Genomic DNA, 18,887 nt, shown 5'->3' on the forward strand with positions numbered 1-18,887 from the left:
ATGGTTAAGTTAGCAGTGTCAAAAGCTGATACAAGATGTCAAAACTTCAGTCCGACAAACTGTAGCTAAAATGCTACAAGCATCATATTTAAGTTTTATCTACCAACGTTTATTCATACATCCGGTATATACATGCTTTTCGGGTTACCTCATTATCAGGCTTTTATATCATAGAATTTATTATCTGTTTCCCTCTCTTTCTTGTCTTCCTCCATTTTCTTTTCTTTCAGAGGATCATAAGCATAAATATGGAGATTACGAGTTATGTGTTAATACTTTAATCGTGTATTTTGGTGCCTCATGTGAAGTCTATTTTTTTAACGTACGCATTTCCCCGTGACATCGATTTCGTCAGTAGTTAAACTAATAGTTTTCAGTAGATAGGATCCGCACGTTGCTTCGACGAGTCAGCGTATGTAGCTTCTGGGTTGAAAGTCGAAAGGCTTTTCTCAGCTCGGGCTTATGCAACGGCCGATTCACCACTTTATGCCACATCGAAAAGGGAAAGTTGTGACATAATTGCAGTTACGATCCCTCAAGAAGCTCTAAACTCCATCGCCGCCAAGTGAGGGCGAATTAAATTAATTTCCAGCTTATAAACTAAATTATTACCAATACTGTCCTTTTTAGTAAAACAGGGTGTTTATCATCAGGATATTCCCGATTTTCCCGATTCTATCAGGATTTGAGGTCAATCAGGATTGGCAGGATTCCATCCCGATTTCACCAGGATTTGAGGAATAATCGGTCTTAAAATCGGGATTTGAGAAAAGTTGGCTGTCCGATCGGATTTTTTTATTCTTTCGCATTCGCTAATGCAAAAATTTCAATTTTTCTCCGCAAAAAATCACGATTTGATAACATTTTGAAATCAGGATTTAGCAGTCCAAATTTAGGGAAAATCAGGATTTCCCTAAATGAAAAAAAACGCCGTATGAGCATTTGAATGTTACCAATTTTTCTCTCAGAAAATATTTAATTTTGAAAGAAGTTAATAATTATGAGTATTTGAAGCGCTGGGTGCAGAAACGACATTTCTTGGTCGCACTGTCTCAGACTCTCCGCTGACGTCAATGAAACGGTTTCATGCATTATAATTTAAAGCAAATGTATCTAATTTGTTGTATTTTTCACTGAATATTCTGTATGATTTTTCAGTACTGAAATCGTAAAATTTCAGAAAAATCACCCAATAGTTCCCTCTCTGAAATAAAAATTAGCCCTGTACTCTCTAGTCATATTAATATTATTTTAAATTATAAATTATTAATTTCTTTCTTGAAAATTTGAGGTGGCCGTGTTATTCCGCGTCCCGGTTCGTGACTATGTGCAGATATGAACGTGAAATTTCGTAAATTCTGAATTTGTACTTAAATCCGGCAATTCGAATTCGAGAGGAATCAGGGCAGAAAAGGCGGAGCTTACGTGTGACGTCAGACGAGAAGAGGGAGGACCGTGATAACGTCGCAGACCATGTGCTCTTCGCGTGGACGTCGAGTGATTATAGCCGCTAGTGGCCGAAAGGTTCGCGACGGGTCGCTCGCTAGCCCTCCTTCGCTTTCCGAAAGAAAAAAAGAAGAAAGTTGTTTACTTTCCAAGCTGTGTATGCTTGTTTTCTTTGGCCGTTTTGTGTGCATTTTTTGGCATGACGAGGGAACTAACTTGAACAAAATACAACTTGATGACGAGTTGAAAATTCAGGGAATCCTGCCTAACCCTGATAAAACGAGAAATCCTGCAGTGGAACCCTTATAATGTTTCCCTTCAGTCAAATCCTTGCTAGTGCAATGCCAAGAGACTTATTCGCGCTGAAGATATCTTGTCAAAAGAATGTTCTTGAGAAACCAAGCAAAACCAATATGAACATGTCAGGGAACTCCATGTTCAAAATCCCTGAAAAATCAGGCGGGAATTTTGAAATGCAAGAAAATTTGTCACCTCGCAAAGATGTAAATTTTTAAATAGAAGCGTGATTCGATGGCAAGGTTCAATCCAGATGGTCAAATATTGGTCGAGCCAAACTGGTTCGACGAATCAGATTTAATTCATCATCAGTTAAAAGTGGCCTCATATCTTCCCGTGTAATGAAGTAGGGTATCTGTCTAGCAACTTGGAAAACCGGGAATGCGAAGAATTATCTAAGAATTTTTTTCCACACCTGAAAAATCCTGAAAAAATTCATCTAATTTGGAAATGTCTTAATTATGGAATTTTTTAGTGTAGAATCACCAAGTTTTCACCTTAGTGTTTAACAAAACAGTAAGACACGATTTAAGACTGCTCTGATCTACTCCCAAAAAATTGCAGAATACTTTCTTAGTTTCCTAAAATTCTGGTAGTACCCCCATTTTGTTGGATGTGATTTGAACATTTCCAATTAATTGTGGTTTTTAGTCCAGGCAATAGGGAAGTTCTTGGGGAAAATTTCCCGGAAAACTTTTTGATGAATGATTCCTATGTATTTTTGGACGCTAAATCCGAATTTCGCATTTGTGTAAAGATCTTTTCGCCGCTAAAGCCGCCATTTTGAAAAAATGGCCTAAAAATGGCCTAAAATCCCAATTTTTGAAAATATCTCGCTTATTTTTGATTTTTTGACTAAAGTAGTTATTTTCAAAAATAAACTACATAAAATTCTAAAGAAAACAGGTTCTTATCAATTTTTTGATTTGACTGAAATTTAAGCCGCCAGAGCGCGCTGAAAAAACCGCCAAAATTCGAATTTCTCGAAACTTGCGCTTTTCTCGTGAATAACTTTTCTCGGGGTGACTCTAAGTGAAAAATCTTAACTATTAAACTTATAGAGCAACAAATGGAATACTAGGAGTTGCTTTTTCATTTTTCTTAATTCTGGACGCCACTGACAAGCTTTTGAAGTTGGACTGAAAAAAGCTGAACCGAGCATGGACAGGGTTCGCCAGTGTCTGCGTAATCACTCTTCTGTGGATTTCTCTAGAGGACTTATTTACGAGTCAGATTGTAAAATTTCATTGGAAGGTGACACCCCCCCCCCCCCCCGAACACCCCCGAACAATTGAATGTCACGAATTACCTCCCCCCCCCCTCTTCACTCTGGCAATTACCGCTGTTTTTAGTGAATGAAACGTGAATGCAATGATTTCATCGGTGATATTTCGAGTAACATTAATAGTTCATCAGATAATTTCTACAAGTTCTCATGAATAATTTTTTTGGACGGGAATAGGGAAAATGGACAGAAAGAAGTCTACTTTAAAGTAGACGGACTGTATTATTACATTTGCATAGTTTTTTCAAGTTTCAATAAAAACATTTCAGAGTTCTCTGAATTTTCACAAATCAACCAAGTTTTGAAGAAATTGTACTGTGCATACAAAGTTAAAAAATGCAAATCAAGTATCTACCTAATTATTTTCTACAGCGCATTGTAGATGGTCCTGGAATTTTCGTTAGATCAGTTTATGTGGCACATCTGAGTTCTTGTTTTTTTGATTGGATGTTTCCGAATCAATACGTTGCACTGCTTTGCTTGAGCGCAGTACCCTTGTTGCTGGTTCTTCAATTTCCATGTCACTTTCGTCATACTCACTGTCTGTTTCAGATTTTTGATCAGGGACTGGCGTTGATGGCGTAGATGAGCCAGATTCACAATCCTGATTATCATCTAAGAATGTCATAATTTCCGGTTCATCGACGTCCCCTTCCTCTTCCTCTCCTTGTAGGGTATCTTCCATTTGAAAATTATCGCAGGATTGATTGCACATCTGACAGAGAATGGTGCATCGTAAGCCATTTTTACGGCACCCACAAGTCTTGCGGCAACCTTTCTTGCACTTGCAGGCAATTAGCTTTAAAATATTTTCGGGAGCTGGTGAATCCAAAGTTGTTATAGGCGTTAGCCCATTTTTGGTGGCTTTCCAGCCCCATTTGCAGGGATCCTTTTTCTCACCCTGCCACTTCTGGACCTGCAAATAAGTTCGGAATGCATGCTCTGCTGCAGCCTTCTCAGTTGGTGTCAAAGACCCAAGATTCTGTTTATTTTGGAATGAAGATTTTATAAAGCAGTCGTATCTGTACTTATTTAGAGAAACTTTCTCAATGTCTTTCTGGCCGTAAAGTGCAAGAAACAACCTCTGGCCTGCAGCAGAAATGATTTCACGTGTTGATTTGATTAAATCGTGATTTTTTTCAAAATATTCAATATTTTGACTTTTCCTTGATTAAAAATTCCGAAGGTAGTATCACACCCAGTGAAAGCGTGAATTAAAAAAATATTATCCGCAATTATTTCATCGCCAACACTTTCTCGGTTGTACAAGACTTGGGGCTTATTACCCCTAGCTGTCTTCATGAAAAATACATTTGGTACCTCTTTGCTATGCGCAATTAGCAACACCAGCAAATCTATGTCTTCACCCATCACCAGAGCTGATTCGAAGCCAGGAGCCAAGGAGCCAAGTCAGCCGTATATTTTCAAGATGATATTATTCCTGTCGATCCTCATTTGATTTACCGAAGAATTTGCATTGCTAAAAATTCAGATGAGGAACTTGCAACGTTTTTGTCATATGAGCTGTCACCGTTCCCGCTGTCTCTTCTCACAGAAGAGGGCATGCGTAAAAACACAAAATCTTCACTTTACGGTGCGTTAAGCCCATCAGAAGAGGTAATTGATGAAAAACATTCGATTCATGTCATTGACGGCGGATTTTTGTTACATAGAGTCGTTTGGCCCCGCGGCGAATAGTTTTCGTCGGTTTTTCAGAGCTATGTTTCATATGTGAAATCTCACTACTCCCTGAACATGCGAATCAGTGTTTCAATTTTTTTTCCATGTGTTGTAAATTAACTTAACATAAACTTTTGCTCGAAATATAACCGATGAAATCATTGCATTCACGTTTCATTCACTAAAAACAGCGGTAATTGCCAGAGTGAAGAGGGGGGGGGAGGTAATTCGTGACATTCAATTGTTCGGGGGTGTTCGGGGGGGGGGGGGGTGTCACCTTCCAATGAAATTTTACAATCTGACTCGTAAATAAGTCCTCTAGAGAAATCCACAGAAGAGTGATTACGCAGACACTGGCGAACCCTGTCCATGCTCGGTTCAGCTTTTTTCAGTCCAACTTCAAAAGCTTGTCAGTGGCGTCCAGAATTAAGAAAAATGAAAAAGCAACTCCTAGTATTCCATTTGTTGCTCTATAAGTTTAATAGTTAAGATTTTTCACTTAGAGTCACCCCGAGAAAAGTTATTCACGAGAAAAGCGCAAGTTTCGAGAAATTCGAATTTTGGCGGTTTTTTCAGCGCGCTCTGGCGGCTTAAATTTCAGTCAAATCAAAAAATTGATAAGAACCTGTTTTCTTTAGAATTTTATGTAGTTTATTTTTGAAAATAACTACTTTAGTCAAAAAATCAAAAATAAGCGAGATATTTTCAAAAATTGGGATTTTAGGCCATTTTTAGGCCATTTTTTCAAAATGGTGGCTTTAGCGGCGAAAAGATCTTTACACAAATGCGAAATTCGGATTCAGCGTCCAAAAATACATAGGAATCACTCATCAAAAAGTTTTCCGGGAAATTTTCCCCAAGAGCCCCTATTTGATGCCCAATTGCCTGGACTATTTGTGCCGCAATATAAGTTGGGATAGTATCGCAACATGTGGGTTCACAATAATTAATTGGGATTCTACCACAATTCACTGGGGTACTACCATAATCAATTGGAAATGCCCATATAGTCGAGCAACCCCTTGCTCTGTTTTCCGTGATAACTTGAAATCCACTAAATGACTTTTTTAAAGTCAACTTATGATTTTGAGATTTGATCAAACTTATGTGATCATTGCGGTTTTGATTCTCGCCTTGCCTTAACATCGTTTGAATTATTGCCTTTAAATATCGAAAGACTGACAACGTCAGTTGTTGCCAAATATTTATAGACTTCCCCATTAAATTACGAAATTAGAAGAATAATAAATAGAAAAAGAAGAAAAGGGAAAACACGGAAAATAGAAAAATACGAGAAAATGATTTTCCTTTATCAACTTTTTATTTTCCTTCCGAACAGTGTTGACCAGACGAGCCCCCATATCACTCGGTAGAGTCGTGCTCCCTTTACTTTTTTTTGTTGGACGGAAAATTCGCGGCGAAATAATTTGATAGGGCCGATGACGCGCAAAACAGTGGCGCTTGAATGGAACGAAGATCGGACGAAGGTGTGAAGTTGCCGGACAGTGCGGAAAATGAGGAGATTTTTGTGTACTCGAAAGAATAAATTCTTATTTAAAAGGAGAAGAAATGGTCATATTTTGGGGGATCATGGAAATGGAAAACTTACAGAATTTTAGATAAATTAACGCCCTCGTCCTTAAATTCACTCCTAAAAGTTTTACTGTCTTTTCCAAAATTTGCGAGTAAAGTCTTATTTCAAAGGAGATGACCATGTTTTGGGGGTTCATGGAAAACTTACAAAATTTAAGGCAAAATGGTGCCCTCGTCCCTAGATTCACTTTTGAAAGCTCCTCTGTCTTTTCCAAAATTTGAGAATAAGATCTTCAGAGGAGGGGAGATGGTCACATTTTGGGGGATCATGGAAAACTAACAGAATTTTAGGTAAGATGATGCCGGAATGCCCTCGTCCTTAGATTCACTTCGGGAAGCTCTACTGTCTTATCAAAAATTTGAATCTACAGAAAACCAACTCCGCCATCTCTAATCGAATGTTTGTGAATGAATTGTGCCTTATCCGCCCAAAATTTAAATATTTACGAGCAAGTGATAGTCCCTAGCCGATAACACCAGTGGTAAACTGGCGCATCAAGTCTAGTACAGGAATTTTAAGTATGAAAAAAAGTCAGCTCCCTGGTACCCTCCTGGTGCTTTCAGACTCCTTTTCACTGTTGAAAATTTGGAGTGAAAATCTAACCAGGAGTATGTAGCGTCCAAAAACCCCGGGTGATCTACACTATTGTGGGGCGGAATCTACTCGTTTTACGGAGTGTCAAACGCTTTTGTGGTGCTAATTTCACTTCGCATTCATATTACTCGGGGCATTTTGGCGCTATACAGACTCCCGCACCGAATTTCTTTCCTCGATTTTTGACCGTGAACACCGCCAAATCCCCCCCCCCCCCTCCAGCCACCCAGAGAGAAGTTCTCGCTGGATGAGCCCACTTGCACTTGTTCGTGCAACTGCACTTACTAGAATGCCTTGTAAGTGCTATTTGGCTTCGTCGCATCGCAGTGGTTGTGTCCACGAATCCATTCAATAACAAGAGATGTTTCCCGGCGCGGCGCGACGATGCGGCCACGCGCTCGTCGCATGCGCGCTCCACGGCGGCGCGTCCGACTGCGATGCATCGCAACGATACGAGAATGATATAACGAAATTGTTTGTTATTTTCGTTCAGATTTAGAGGTTAGTGTACTACACCCAGGGTTGGCAGATCTATCCTCAAACCACCACGCTCAAACCGCATGTTTCGGTGGGCCGTGATTATTTTGGAAGATATCGGTAAAGCATTCTCAATCGAAAAATTTTAGGAATTTTTTTTTCTATATTTCCTCTGATAATAGAAATAAACCAGAATTTTTGTGGGTAGTTAAGTTACATTTTCGGACAGCCGCAGGTTTGTTTACCTTTAATAATAGGTCAGTGGCACCCGTTAGAGAGTTATCATGTTTTGACCATTGAAACTCGTAGATTTATCAGCGGGCTGATTATTGAAATTGATAAACAAAGAAGACAAACTGAGAGTATAGCCATCCTGTTGGTGGAAGCGGGTGGTTACTGTGGACAACGGATACAGAGGTTAGTAATAGACGAACTAACGGAGACCCGCAAGAGACCCAATAGTTAGTCCATCACTTTTTCCTGTAGCCTATACGAGCCACCTATTTCAACCAATATATAGGATTGCTCCATACTCCCTATGTCTTCTTTGTTTATAGCTTTGTCCATCAATTTTAATAATTAGCCCGCAGCTGAAAGTAGTAATGCCAAAAAGTATTGAACTGCGACCGTCCTGAGGAAAAGGGACCGTAGACTAGGGCCGGATTAAGGGGATGGCAAATTTTGCAATCTTTTTGAATGTATGTATCAAAAAATGAGAGAAAACAATCGGATTCAGAAAAGAAGTCACACACGAGAAAAGGCGACAAAATCTCTCATTTCCTGAGAGTAAAAGTATAGTAATTTCTAATAATTTTGTCGTCTTTTGGTGATACAAGAGACAACACCTTTAATTAGTCGAGTTAAGAGAGAAACCAAACACGCAATGTGACCTGGAACGGAGCGTCGCAGCGGTCGGCATGAAACACATAGCGCCTACAAGACTTCATGAATCCTTAACGCATTGCGTCAAACACACTGCGGTCAGCAGCAGTCGGCTTGAAACGCATAGCGCCTACAAGACTACATGAATACTTCATGCATTGCGCCAAACAGTGTGGTCACTTGGTCAGCAGCGGTCGGCGTGAAGCGCATGGCGCCTACAAGACTGCATGAATACCTCACGCATTGCGCCAACACAGTTCGGTAAGGTATGTTGAAAGGTATTTCAATGAGATTTTCTGACCAAAAATACCCTAAAAATTCAAACCAAACCGGAGTATGGCGGTTTCAAGTTTCCACAGTTCGAAGTACGCAATTTCGAGAAAAAGTTGTTTGAAATTCTACTCTCCATAAACAAATTTTGACTTGTGAACACATTGTCTAAAGATAAATGCCGCGTAAAACACGATTCGCATGTTAAAAACGCAAAAAAGTAACTTCAGAGATCGAGAAATACGCAATTCAAAAAACGAATTCTTCCTGCAATTTTGAAATTCCTCGGTTTCGCGCCGAACGGAATGATGTGATCTGGCACCAATCAGAGGCTAGCACGGGTTTCTACGACTTCGGTTTTTTACTCCTCGTATATGAAAACAACAGGATAGTCTTGGTGATGTATCTTAAGAGTCGAAGAATCGAGTCTCATGCTTGTTATCTGTATGAAAAAGCAAGCATTTTACATTGAAATACGTTTTAATTTAACAAAAATCAGTTTAAAAAGGGAGGAGGTAGCGATTTGACTACCGCAGTATATCACTTCCATCATTTACTCACCCACCATTCTAGCGCGTTTGAAATTCCCTCGAGTCTTTGAACTTTTTAAAAACGGGCTTGTCCAGGGTTTTGGCTACGTACGCAATAAATCACCACATTATCTACTCATCTGGTACTTTCAAAATATTAAATTAAAAACAAATATAAGGTTTAGTGATCCATTTCTTAGTGAGCGTAAAGTGACAGACGACCCTTTTCTTTTCTCCCTCCTGAAGACTTGCGCGAAAGTTGCTTCCTTGGTTTGACATAAGGTATGCATACTCTTGCCACATTTGATTTGCCGTGGCAAAGTCGCCAAGCTTACAATGGGTCAGTTTTGCTGGTCATAGAATCGTGTTTTGATTCTTGATTCTCGTAGATCAGCTAAAAGCAACGAGATCTTCCCCAGCAGCAACTTTCTACGTTTAACATGAACAGAGATATCGCGCTTTGAAAAATTTGGTTTTTGGTGTCATCCACGGCGGTAGTGACACCCTTGGTTTCTTCCACCTTGCATATCCGAGTTTCACGTTGAGTAACTAGTGCAAATGTGTGTCTTCCTGACCGACGAAAGTCACCAAGGGTGTCACTTACCGCGGTGGATGACGTCATATACCGACTTTTTTAAAGCGCGATATGTCGGTTAATATTGAACGTAAAAAGTTGCTGTTTGGACGGATCTCATTATCTTTAGCTATTCTGCAAGAATCTAGCATCAAAACACGATTTCCTGACCATTGCAACTGATCCATTTTTACAGCCCTCCGAAATCTTCACGGTTCCGTAGTCATACGTGCGAGGGTGGAAACCGACAATGACCGTAAACCTCGCATTAAAGCGGTTCATACCGGCTCGGGCGAAAATCGAGCGGCCGAAAAGCCATGCTGCTTTGTTTACCGGTTGCCCCGACGATCGACCCAGCCCGGCGGATATCGGCCTCTTCGAGAGCTTCGATAAGGCCGGCGGAGTGGGGAGGGGGCAGCCCCTCCAAGTTCCATCCACCCCGACCTTCCCATATCATCCGATAAGAGCTTTATCACAGGTGCCCTTCGATACGGCTTTTTAAAGTGTGACTCTGGCCCCGCGCCGCGATAGTGTCTCGCCGAAGCGAAGCCTTGCGCGAACCCGACTTCAGTTTCAGTTTCACCGCCGAGTGCCGAGCGGCAGCCCGCGACCCGCAGCTACAACTCCGTGCCCCTTCGATCTCCGCGGATACCACACATCCGACACGTTTTCCCCGTATCTCGTTTCCTTCTCGAAGTTTCACCGTTTCATAAGTGTTATCGCCCACTCCGGTTTTCAATCGTCTCGTCCCACCGTGATAAGCGAGTTGGTGAATGTATAGCTCTTGAGCGCGGCAGACAGTTGAGACAGTCGAGTCGATTCCGTGACAGTGATGTTGCCGTACCACCGAGACAGCCACTCCATGCACAGCTCCATGTACCAGTCGATGTCGAGAAAGACGGAGCCCTCGATGGAGGAGTACATGAGCGGTCAGCTGGAGTCGCTGTTCTGCAACTCGCCGGTGCAGGTGGGCGCCGAGTCGGAGCTGCCGGAGCTGTTCCGCCAGCACAGCTCGTTCGTGCGCCTGGGCTCCGGGTCGCAGTGCTCCTCGACGGCCTCCAAGTGGCAGATGAAGGAGGCCTGGACGGCGGCGATGAACCTCCGGCGGACCTACCGGGACTCGGACTCCGACTCGGGCGTCTTCTGCAACAGCCTCGACAGCTCGGCCACCGCCAGCCCGGACATCACCGCCGAGGCCCAGGTCTTCGGCGACCCCGACCAGGAGTACTCCTGCTTCCGGAGACGATCCAACTCTTGGCCGTGAGTTCTCTTTCTTCTACGTATTGTCACCAGGGTTGCTAGCGCTTTTGAAAACCGGGGACATCAGGCCTGGCTTTCCCTGTGATCACCTGTGATTTCCGGGAAAACTCGGGGAATTGTTGACACTTTCAAAGTGTAGGGTGTCTACAAGTCCGGAAATCGTACTGACTTTTTAAGGACGGCCGGAAGTACGGAAAAAGTGCGGAAATTCCGCAAAAAAGGTCCGGAATTTCTTTAATTTTTTGTCATTTTTGTCGCAATTTCAAATTTTTGAAATTTTTTGAATTTCGTCAAATAGATGTACTGAAATAGTACGGAATGTTTCTGTTGGAGGAGGTACTGAATTTCTTGAGAATGTACTGAAAAAGTTTGACCAGCCTGTTTTAGTAGGCCCCCTGGGGTGGTTAGCGACCGGAAAACCGGGGAAAGTCAGGTGATTCCCGGGAAAATTCAGGGAATTTCTTGACACATCCAGGGTAGTTAGCGACCGGATAATCGGCGAAACTCAGGGTTTGCGACTCGACCGGAAAAAATCAGGGGGAAGTCAGGGATTTTTGTAAACGATCCGGGAGTTTTTTGTGGAGCCGGGTTCCACGTAAAAATCGCGACCGGAAAAACCGGTAAAGTCAGGGAATGCAACTCGACCGGGAAAAATCAGGGAACAGTCGGGGAATTTCGTCAACGGTCAAGGAGTTTTTAGTGGTGCTGGGCTCCACGTAAAAATTGGAACCGCGACGGGTCAGCTGATCGCGTTGCTGTGTCCAGTGTGCCAACCGGGTGGTGCTCTTCAAGAGTTGTCAAAAAGTCAGAAAATTTCATCAGAATTCAGGAAAAAGTCAGGGAATAATAAAATGAAATTTTGTTCGCAACCGTGCACATCTACTAATATTTAAACCTTTTAACGCATTTTTCAACTGTTGATCCTTTCTGGTCACTTTTAAGGCTTGCCATCCGCTAACCAGCTACTGAATGCCTTATCCATGTTTTGACTTATAAGCAAGTAAATTTGGTCCAAAGTTTAGCCAAAGTCAACGCCCCCCCCCCCCCCCTGAAACATCCAAAAAGCTCCCTTTTACTTGATATTTTGAAATATGTTTAAAGTCATTAATGACTTCATTGCGAAAATTAATGGGGATTAGCCTTCGTTTGCGAGTTTATGCGAATGGTATTGCCGGCGAAATTCGGAAAAAATTATGATTTTCCCGAAAAATTAGGGGGTGGGGGCAAGCCGTGGTTCTGATTAAGGACATTTTTACGGAATAAAACTTCACCGTGGAAAAATGTCCTATGTTGACCCACAGAACACGATCCTCCAATTCGGCCGTTTGTTGTGTTTCACTCTGTAATCTGCATTCTGCTCATGCATCTGCATCTGCTCATTTTACGACTCTGTACTATTTTTAGAAGAATACTCGATTTTTCTAAATATAATATCTGAAACTTAAGTAAGTACTAAGTACTTGTTTTGCCGCGTATTAGCTTGCCATATCAACGTGACTGGATTGCTGCGTGATTTCTCAAGTTCAGAAGATATTTCCTCAAAGCAAGTAGCATTATATTACCAAGCCCATCACGCAGTATTCACATGGGAGGAAAAAATCGCTCTTCTTACAATGATCATAGTAGACCCCACCTGCTTTTCCAGCTGTAAATACAATGTTACTATTAAGGTAATACAATTTTTCGGTTCCACTACGATATCGGTACGGCCGGAACGTCATAGTGTTACTGGGACGGAATGAATTGCTACCACAAGATCAATATTGTAACTACAACTAGAGAGGTAAGTAGGAATTGGACCGCGTCAAACAGAAAAGAACCAAGCCACATCAGCTATTGCCAAATTTAATTGGCTAATTTAATGTTTTACATGAAAACAGTTGTGCGGATTTTCGTGCAAATTTCAGTGAATTTTCTCCATAGTACGAAGCAAATTCCTTAACATTTTCAAAGGGATCCGCACAAACGTTTTCTCGTTAAAAATTAAATTGCCCAGTTAAAATTGGCAATAGCTGATGTGGCTTGGTTCCTTTCTGTTAAACGCGGTCCAATTGTAGTCCACCATGAGCATTGTGAGAGCAAAAATTATTTTTTCTTCATGTAGATTGAATAGTTCCTCACTGTCCTGTTGGCTTGTTTGTCGAAATTAACGTTATTCATATAGAAAATCGTTTACACTGGGGATGGAATCATTGATCTTAATTTTCATAATTTTTGAACAAAATTCCTCATGCATCCTTTAAAAAGTACAGAAAAAACAATTTTATGATCATTAACGAGAGGTTTTCGAGAAATGTCAATGGTATTCAAGTTTTTTTCCCCCCAACGCGTATGAAAACATATAAAAGTCACAAAAAATTTACGAATTCGTACCTCGGATTTTTGTAGCTTCGCCATAATTCATAATTTCCACGCTTTACAGATCGATCCGTCATTTAGCACCGGGAGCATCTTTTGAGTAAGCATCGACTTTGAAAAACGAGCGTCGCTTTGAAGTTCGCGCCTTCAACTCCGCGCATAAGCAACACGGACAGTCATTGAGCTGGAATAGTTGCATTTTTGCAGGTGTTGCTTTCAGCCTAACTTCACCCTCTACTCCTAAAACCCTTGACAAGCTCAATCAGTATGTCGTATCGATGGTGACATTCATTCCCATTCATATCGGAGCGGTTTCATTTCCCACATCTCCCAGAGCTTATTTACTTGTAAAAAATGACTGCATGTTCTTACTGACGACTGCACGCAACAAAACAGTTAAATGGTTTCAATAATATTTGGTACCTAAGAGTGTAAATGATTCAAATTACTGGCCTGTTCCTCGCTCTACAAGGCTTACAAAAAATTAAAAGCTAATAAATTGGTATGAATTTTGTAGTAAAGATAGTTTATTTTGAAGAGTTGCCGCAACATTAAAGGTCATTTATGTCTCTGATAATAAAAATCAATATAAGTGCGTGTAAATAAATACAGAATGTGTTACTGTAGAGGGTAAGAAGGAAAATAGGATATTTGGGATTTTTCTATGAGCCACTCAAACATGCAAGTTTTGAATTAATTTATGCAACAGCCGGGTGTTTCTGTAGTGGGCCAATCTTAGCACAACCGCGGAAGATCAGTTGTCCTAGTGAAAAATGTTTCCTTCTGTACGAGCTTACGGAAACTCATCCTTCCGCCTTCACACTGCAGATTCTATAAAATTCCCATTGAAACGTTTGATGAATTGACTAGATATCATCTCTTCGCGGTGTGGGGAGAAGAGTTTTAAACACCTCCCTTCCGGATGTCCTTTAGTGTGACTTGGCGTTTCTAGCAATTTTACGAGTCTGTGTCGTCACTTAAAACCGGGCAAATCTACTTTTATCGTTCGTAACAGAAGAAAATTATAATTCGAAAATCCTGCAGCACTCATGTACTTAGTATAGCATCTTAAACGAGGGAGACAAAAGTTTCTTCCGGAGATCTAAAATTATCTCATGACAGCAACAATCATCTTCGCCAAATGATGGTTTATAAATTAGCTAAGGCGTTGAATAGTTTGCCTTAGAAAATGTTTGATCTAGGTCTTTTTTACCCGTAACGTCCTTAAAAAGTCACTCATGAGTCAGGTGAAATAATAATTGCATCTCCGCAAATAATTTATAAGCAACACTGGTGTTGTATTAAGAGTTCGAGGAAGTAAAGTTTTATTTTCTATTTACTCCAAAAGTTCTAAAAATAAACCATTGGACTCCAGATTTATCGTACCACGCAGGAGGAATTTTTTTGACTTAATGATCCAGGAAAGTGATCATGATTTATAATGATGACCTTATATTTCTGAGAGTAAATAGCTTACTCACCCTCGTCTTTTGGAAGCGTTTTTTGAGCGAAACAGGGTGAATCATTTTCTGGAGGCAAAAACCCCGTATTATGTAAAAGAGGAAAACGAGTAATCAGACGAAGGAAAGATTAAATAATTTTCTAGATAACGACGCCTGAATTCTGTTTTTTCGTTATAATACACAAGTCCGTGTGCCTCTTACCCATATTATTTTGCGCTGTAAGTGAGAGCTTGTCGGCATCTACTAGCTCGTGTGTTTCAGTAAATTGACTAAAATGAAACATTTTTTATCTGTAGTACCAGATTTTCAAAATTCCCCATCACACTTAAATATTTTTTAAGAGGAAACCGCAGTCAGATTTTTTTTTGCGTGGAACTGTCTATATACTTTCTCCGGTCATCAATAAACTCTTTCAGCATTAAATTATTTGGACCAAAAAATGTTTAAAAAAAAAAGAAACACCCCCCCTCCACCGCTGACCCATATCCGGTTGGATCCTCCCTCCCCCTGCATGGAGTCATTCACATTGCCTCGCTTGAAAAGTACGAATATTATCTTATCGCTAGTTAAACTTGCCAGGTAAGCACCTGAACCTGAGGCTCTTTTATGTCTCGATAACGGAAGCTTAAAGGGTGAATATTTCGGTGGGGGAATAGATGTTGATAATTCGTTGCATAGTTGTAATTCTCTGTAATGAATATCGCAGAGTTTTATAATTTTTCCGTGTTTAAGCACAGTCTGGCATCACCGACCCGTCTGACTTTGTACCGGCGCGAGGCCCGCTAACTGTGCACATAAGCAGTCAAAAGTCGAATACATTGCTCAAAGTTCAGTCAGATGCCGCTAAATAATTTCTCCTCGATGGCAAGCATGTAGATTGGAGATAAACGTATTTAACATTTTTATCTCTTTTTTAAGTTTCCATGCCAAGATGCACGGAGTCAATTCTTCTCGAATGTAAAGCTCGGTTCAACCCACCATGACCTTGTACATATGGACCGAGTTTATCAGAAAGGTACCAACCCACATTTTCAAAAAAAATGAGTTCAGAATGTTTTCAAGTTCCATTAGCCGTATATTTTCTTCTGCCAAAAACTGAAATTAGTGTGCGAAAAAAGGGGTTGAAGTTTATTTTCTACATAGAGCTTATGCAGGAATAAAACCTCAAACCTCTTTTTCTCACAATCAGTTTCAACTTAATGTGGGTTGGTTCCTTTCTGATGAACTCGCTTCATGTTCAGAACTGGAAGAAACTTTTTTTTATTTTTTATTTTTTATTTTTTTGGTTGCATTATTGTCTCACAATAACAGCGGTGAGGCTCAGTTTAAGTTTTCTTTTCAACTTTTCTTTTTGTATTTCTGGTTGAAATTGTAGGTATGAGTGCCGCGAAACGTCCCGGTTTTTTTTATGTTTTATTTCGCGACCCTAGTCCGATTTTAAATTCTTTATTTCGTATCATCGTTTCGGGCCGATTAAGTTGTTTTTCAGGACTGGAAGAGTTCAAAAACCTGTCCGGAAGAAAAAAATACTGTTTTTAATTCGTCTGTGGATTTTACTCCGTATGAAGGCGTACCGCCAGCTGTATATCACGAGACCACAGGCTCAGAACTGGTTCGTCTTATGAAATATCGTTCAATCTTGCGTATTTTTAAATGTCATAATCTCAACTGCCATTTTTTTAACTCACTGCCTCCGTGCAACTAACAAGAAGTCACTCTGGTAGTGAGGTGGGACTAAACATCCGCTGGCTATTCAAGAAGCATACAGATTAAAAAAGTAAATCCCTTTTACAGTGGTTGGTCTAGCCGTGACCGATAGTAGTTAAAGGTTTTTGCGGGAGAGTTACAGTTTTCACGGAACTTTTGGCAAGATCCTTGGCGACGTTTTGAGTGTGTTCCACGGTAACTGGAAGGTTTGCCATCTATAAAAGCTGAGTTTATGAAACCTTCAAAAATAGCGTAACGTGCAAATAGGGGATGGGTGACAGAACTCGAGTTAATGTATGTAACGGAGGAGGGAGACTATCACATCACACAACACAATATATACACAATATATACACTATATACAACACACAATATATCATCAATAGTCACATCAATATATTTTTTTTGAAATGATTACCTATTTATTTTTAGAAGGAGAAAAACTTTTTTGGCTACATTTTGCCTTCTTAACATCTATGAAAATTGAGAGCGAAGATTCCACCAAACGTTTCGAAATTCATAAGGGGAAGGGAGTTGCGGGTATGCGTGTGTCAGTGTGTCTCAATGAAGGGGGAAAAAAGTAAAAAAAAGTGCTCAATAATGATCAATATTACTGTCACCAATTTTGCATGGTATCGATCAGCAATCATCACACATCAAAGAACTAAAGAACCAATATTGATTTGAACATATTTCTTTTGCGATGCTAACCCCCACCCTCTTCCCGCTGATTTGTCATGATTTCGGAGCTATTTATAGGAAATACTCTAGGAGAAACGACACATTTTCCGTCATTTACTTTTCGGACTCTCTGGAGTGATGGACAATCGACTTTCAATTTTCAAGGCGATCGTGATTATTCAATAGTTGCGTTCTGCTCCAGTAGTGTAGCTAATGGCCAGGAGGATACAAAAAACACTTGCGTTTGCACTTAGCGGGGTCGTGCAGTTTAAAAGGCTGCTGTGTCCTAATGGATTCACTCGATTCTGATATGGCTCGCTGGTTGAATTCTGTTTATTCTAGCCATTGATGACGACTACGGTGTGAATTCGGACAGCTTTTGCAATTTCGTAAAAATAGGCAGGTTACGTGACGGTGAATAGACGTCTTCCGGTAGTCCCTATCGTCACGTAATCGTGTAATACTCACCTGCAAACGGTTTACACTTGACGAAAGGACTCTAAATCTAAACGGTCTTAATTAATCTTAAATTGGTTCGCGATATACGACAATTGTACGTCCCTGTGATGAACGTGACATCACTATGCCAGTCAACAAAATTCTTAATCGTACACAGCATTTTTCTTTAAATCAAGGATAATTTAGTGATTTTCTAAAGATAGAAAAGTTTATTAATCATACTTTTCAGTGCGTATGCATGTATTTCTAACGCAGCCGCTTCCTGCTTTACCGTTTGTGAGGTCTCCCTCGAACGACCTAAAAAGAAGTAGAAGACATTTTGTCGTGTTGTTCAACGGGAAAACAGTCTAGAAGTTTCATTCCTGCGATTCGAACTTGGGAAAAATCCCGTGAAACGTCCCGTCGAGACAAAGCGTTAGTTTGTCTGTTCGTAAAACTTAAAATCGTTGAGAACTTTCACAACTGTCGGCAATAGAGCAGAGTGTTCTTCAATCCGAAAGAGAGAAGATACGCCGCCAAGATCACACCTGTTGCATGTAAAGAATGAACTATAGTATAATGAACTCCGCAATCAATGACGTCACATCAGCAGTGTAGGCTACAGTGTAGAACATGGACCCAAGCATCGCCCCGAGAGCGAGCAGACGGAAGCGAGTTGTTAAATTCGAGTGGATAGCGCTGATGATAACTATAGTCGTAGGGTCAAAAATCATTGTTAGGTGCAGCGGTCATGGTTTTTTCCCCTTCATTATCATCTTTTCAATCAATTGAATTTTGTTTTGTCTTTTAAGACAGCGCATGCACTATGCACTAATATTACTATAATTACCAGCTCTACCTAAAATAAACTAAATAGTACACCAACTACACCACGCTAGACGCAGCTCACATTCAGGAAGCAGAACCTGTTATATATGTAATTTTCACTAATATATTCACTAGACTATATGGATTACATTTTGCAATAAGAAACCACTATTTCTGGCTCCTCCAAAAAAACACGTAACCCAATGGGAGAATTAAAGGCATATATGTCGTTTCTAACATGAACCGGAAATAGTGGTTCCTTGTTGCAAAATGTAATCCATATTGTGCTAGTTTCGCCATTGCACCTAGGGAATCATCGACGTGTATCCAGGCTTGTGATGTTGCAGATTGCCTGTCGCATTTCATCTTGTCGAAAGACCAATGGTCATCCTTTAGAAAGTCTTCGCCGTTGGCGCCGCGCCGCGCCGCAGTAGTCCAGTAAACGAAGGGAAAAAAGAGGGGGTTTGATGAACAAATTAGTAACAAGCTAATTTTTCCCCCCATTGATAGTACTCATTGAGAG

The 18,887-nt window shown here is 40.6% G+C and overlaps 1 protein-coding gene across 8 annotated transcripts in view; it reads left to right on the forward strand.

Annotated features, from left to right (window-relative positions):
• LOC109037958 (NAD kinase) overlaps positions 1 to 18,887 on the forward strand; it is a 149,744-nt gene that overhangs the window by 99,348 nt on the left and 31,509 nt on the right. For 2 of the 8 annotated variants that reach the window (XM_019052839.2, XM_019052840.2), the window contains exon 1: positions 10,331 to 10,889. The exons of 5 other annotated variants lie outside the window; for them this stretch is intronic. In XM_019052839.2, coding sequence (XP_018908384.2) covers positions 10,462 to 10,889 — 428 coding nt within the window. In that variant the 5' untranslated portion in view covers positions 10,331 to 10,461. Of the gene's footprint in view, positions 1 to 10,330; positions 10,890 to 18,887 lie in introns of those variants that run through there. One more of the 8 variants, XM_019052838.2, reaches the window with a different exon arrangement.

The sequence above is a fragment of the Bemisia tabaci genome, chromosome 4 (assembly GCF_918797505.1).
Source record: "Bemisia tabaci chromosome 4, PGI_BMITA_v3".
In the NCBI taxonomy this organism is placed as follows: Eukaryota; Metazoa; Arthropoda; class Insecta; order Hemiptera; family Aleyrodidae; genus Bemisia; species Bemisia tabaci.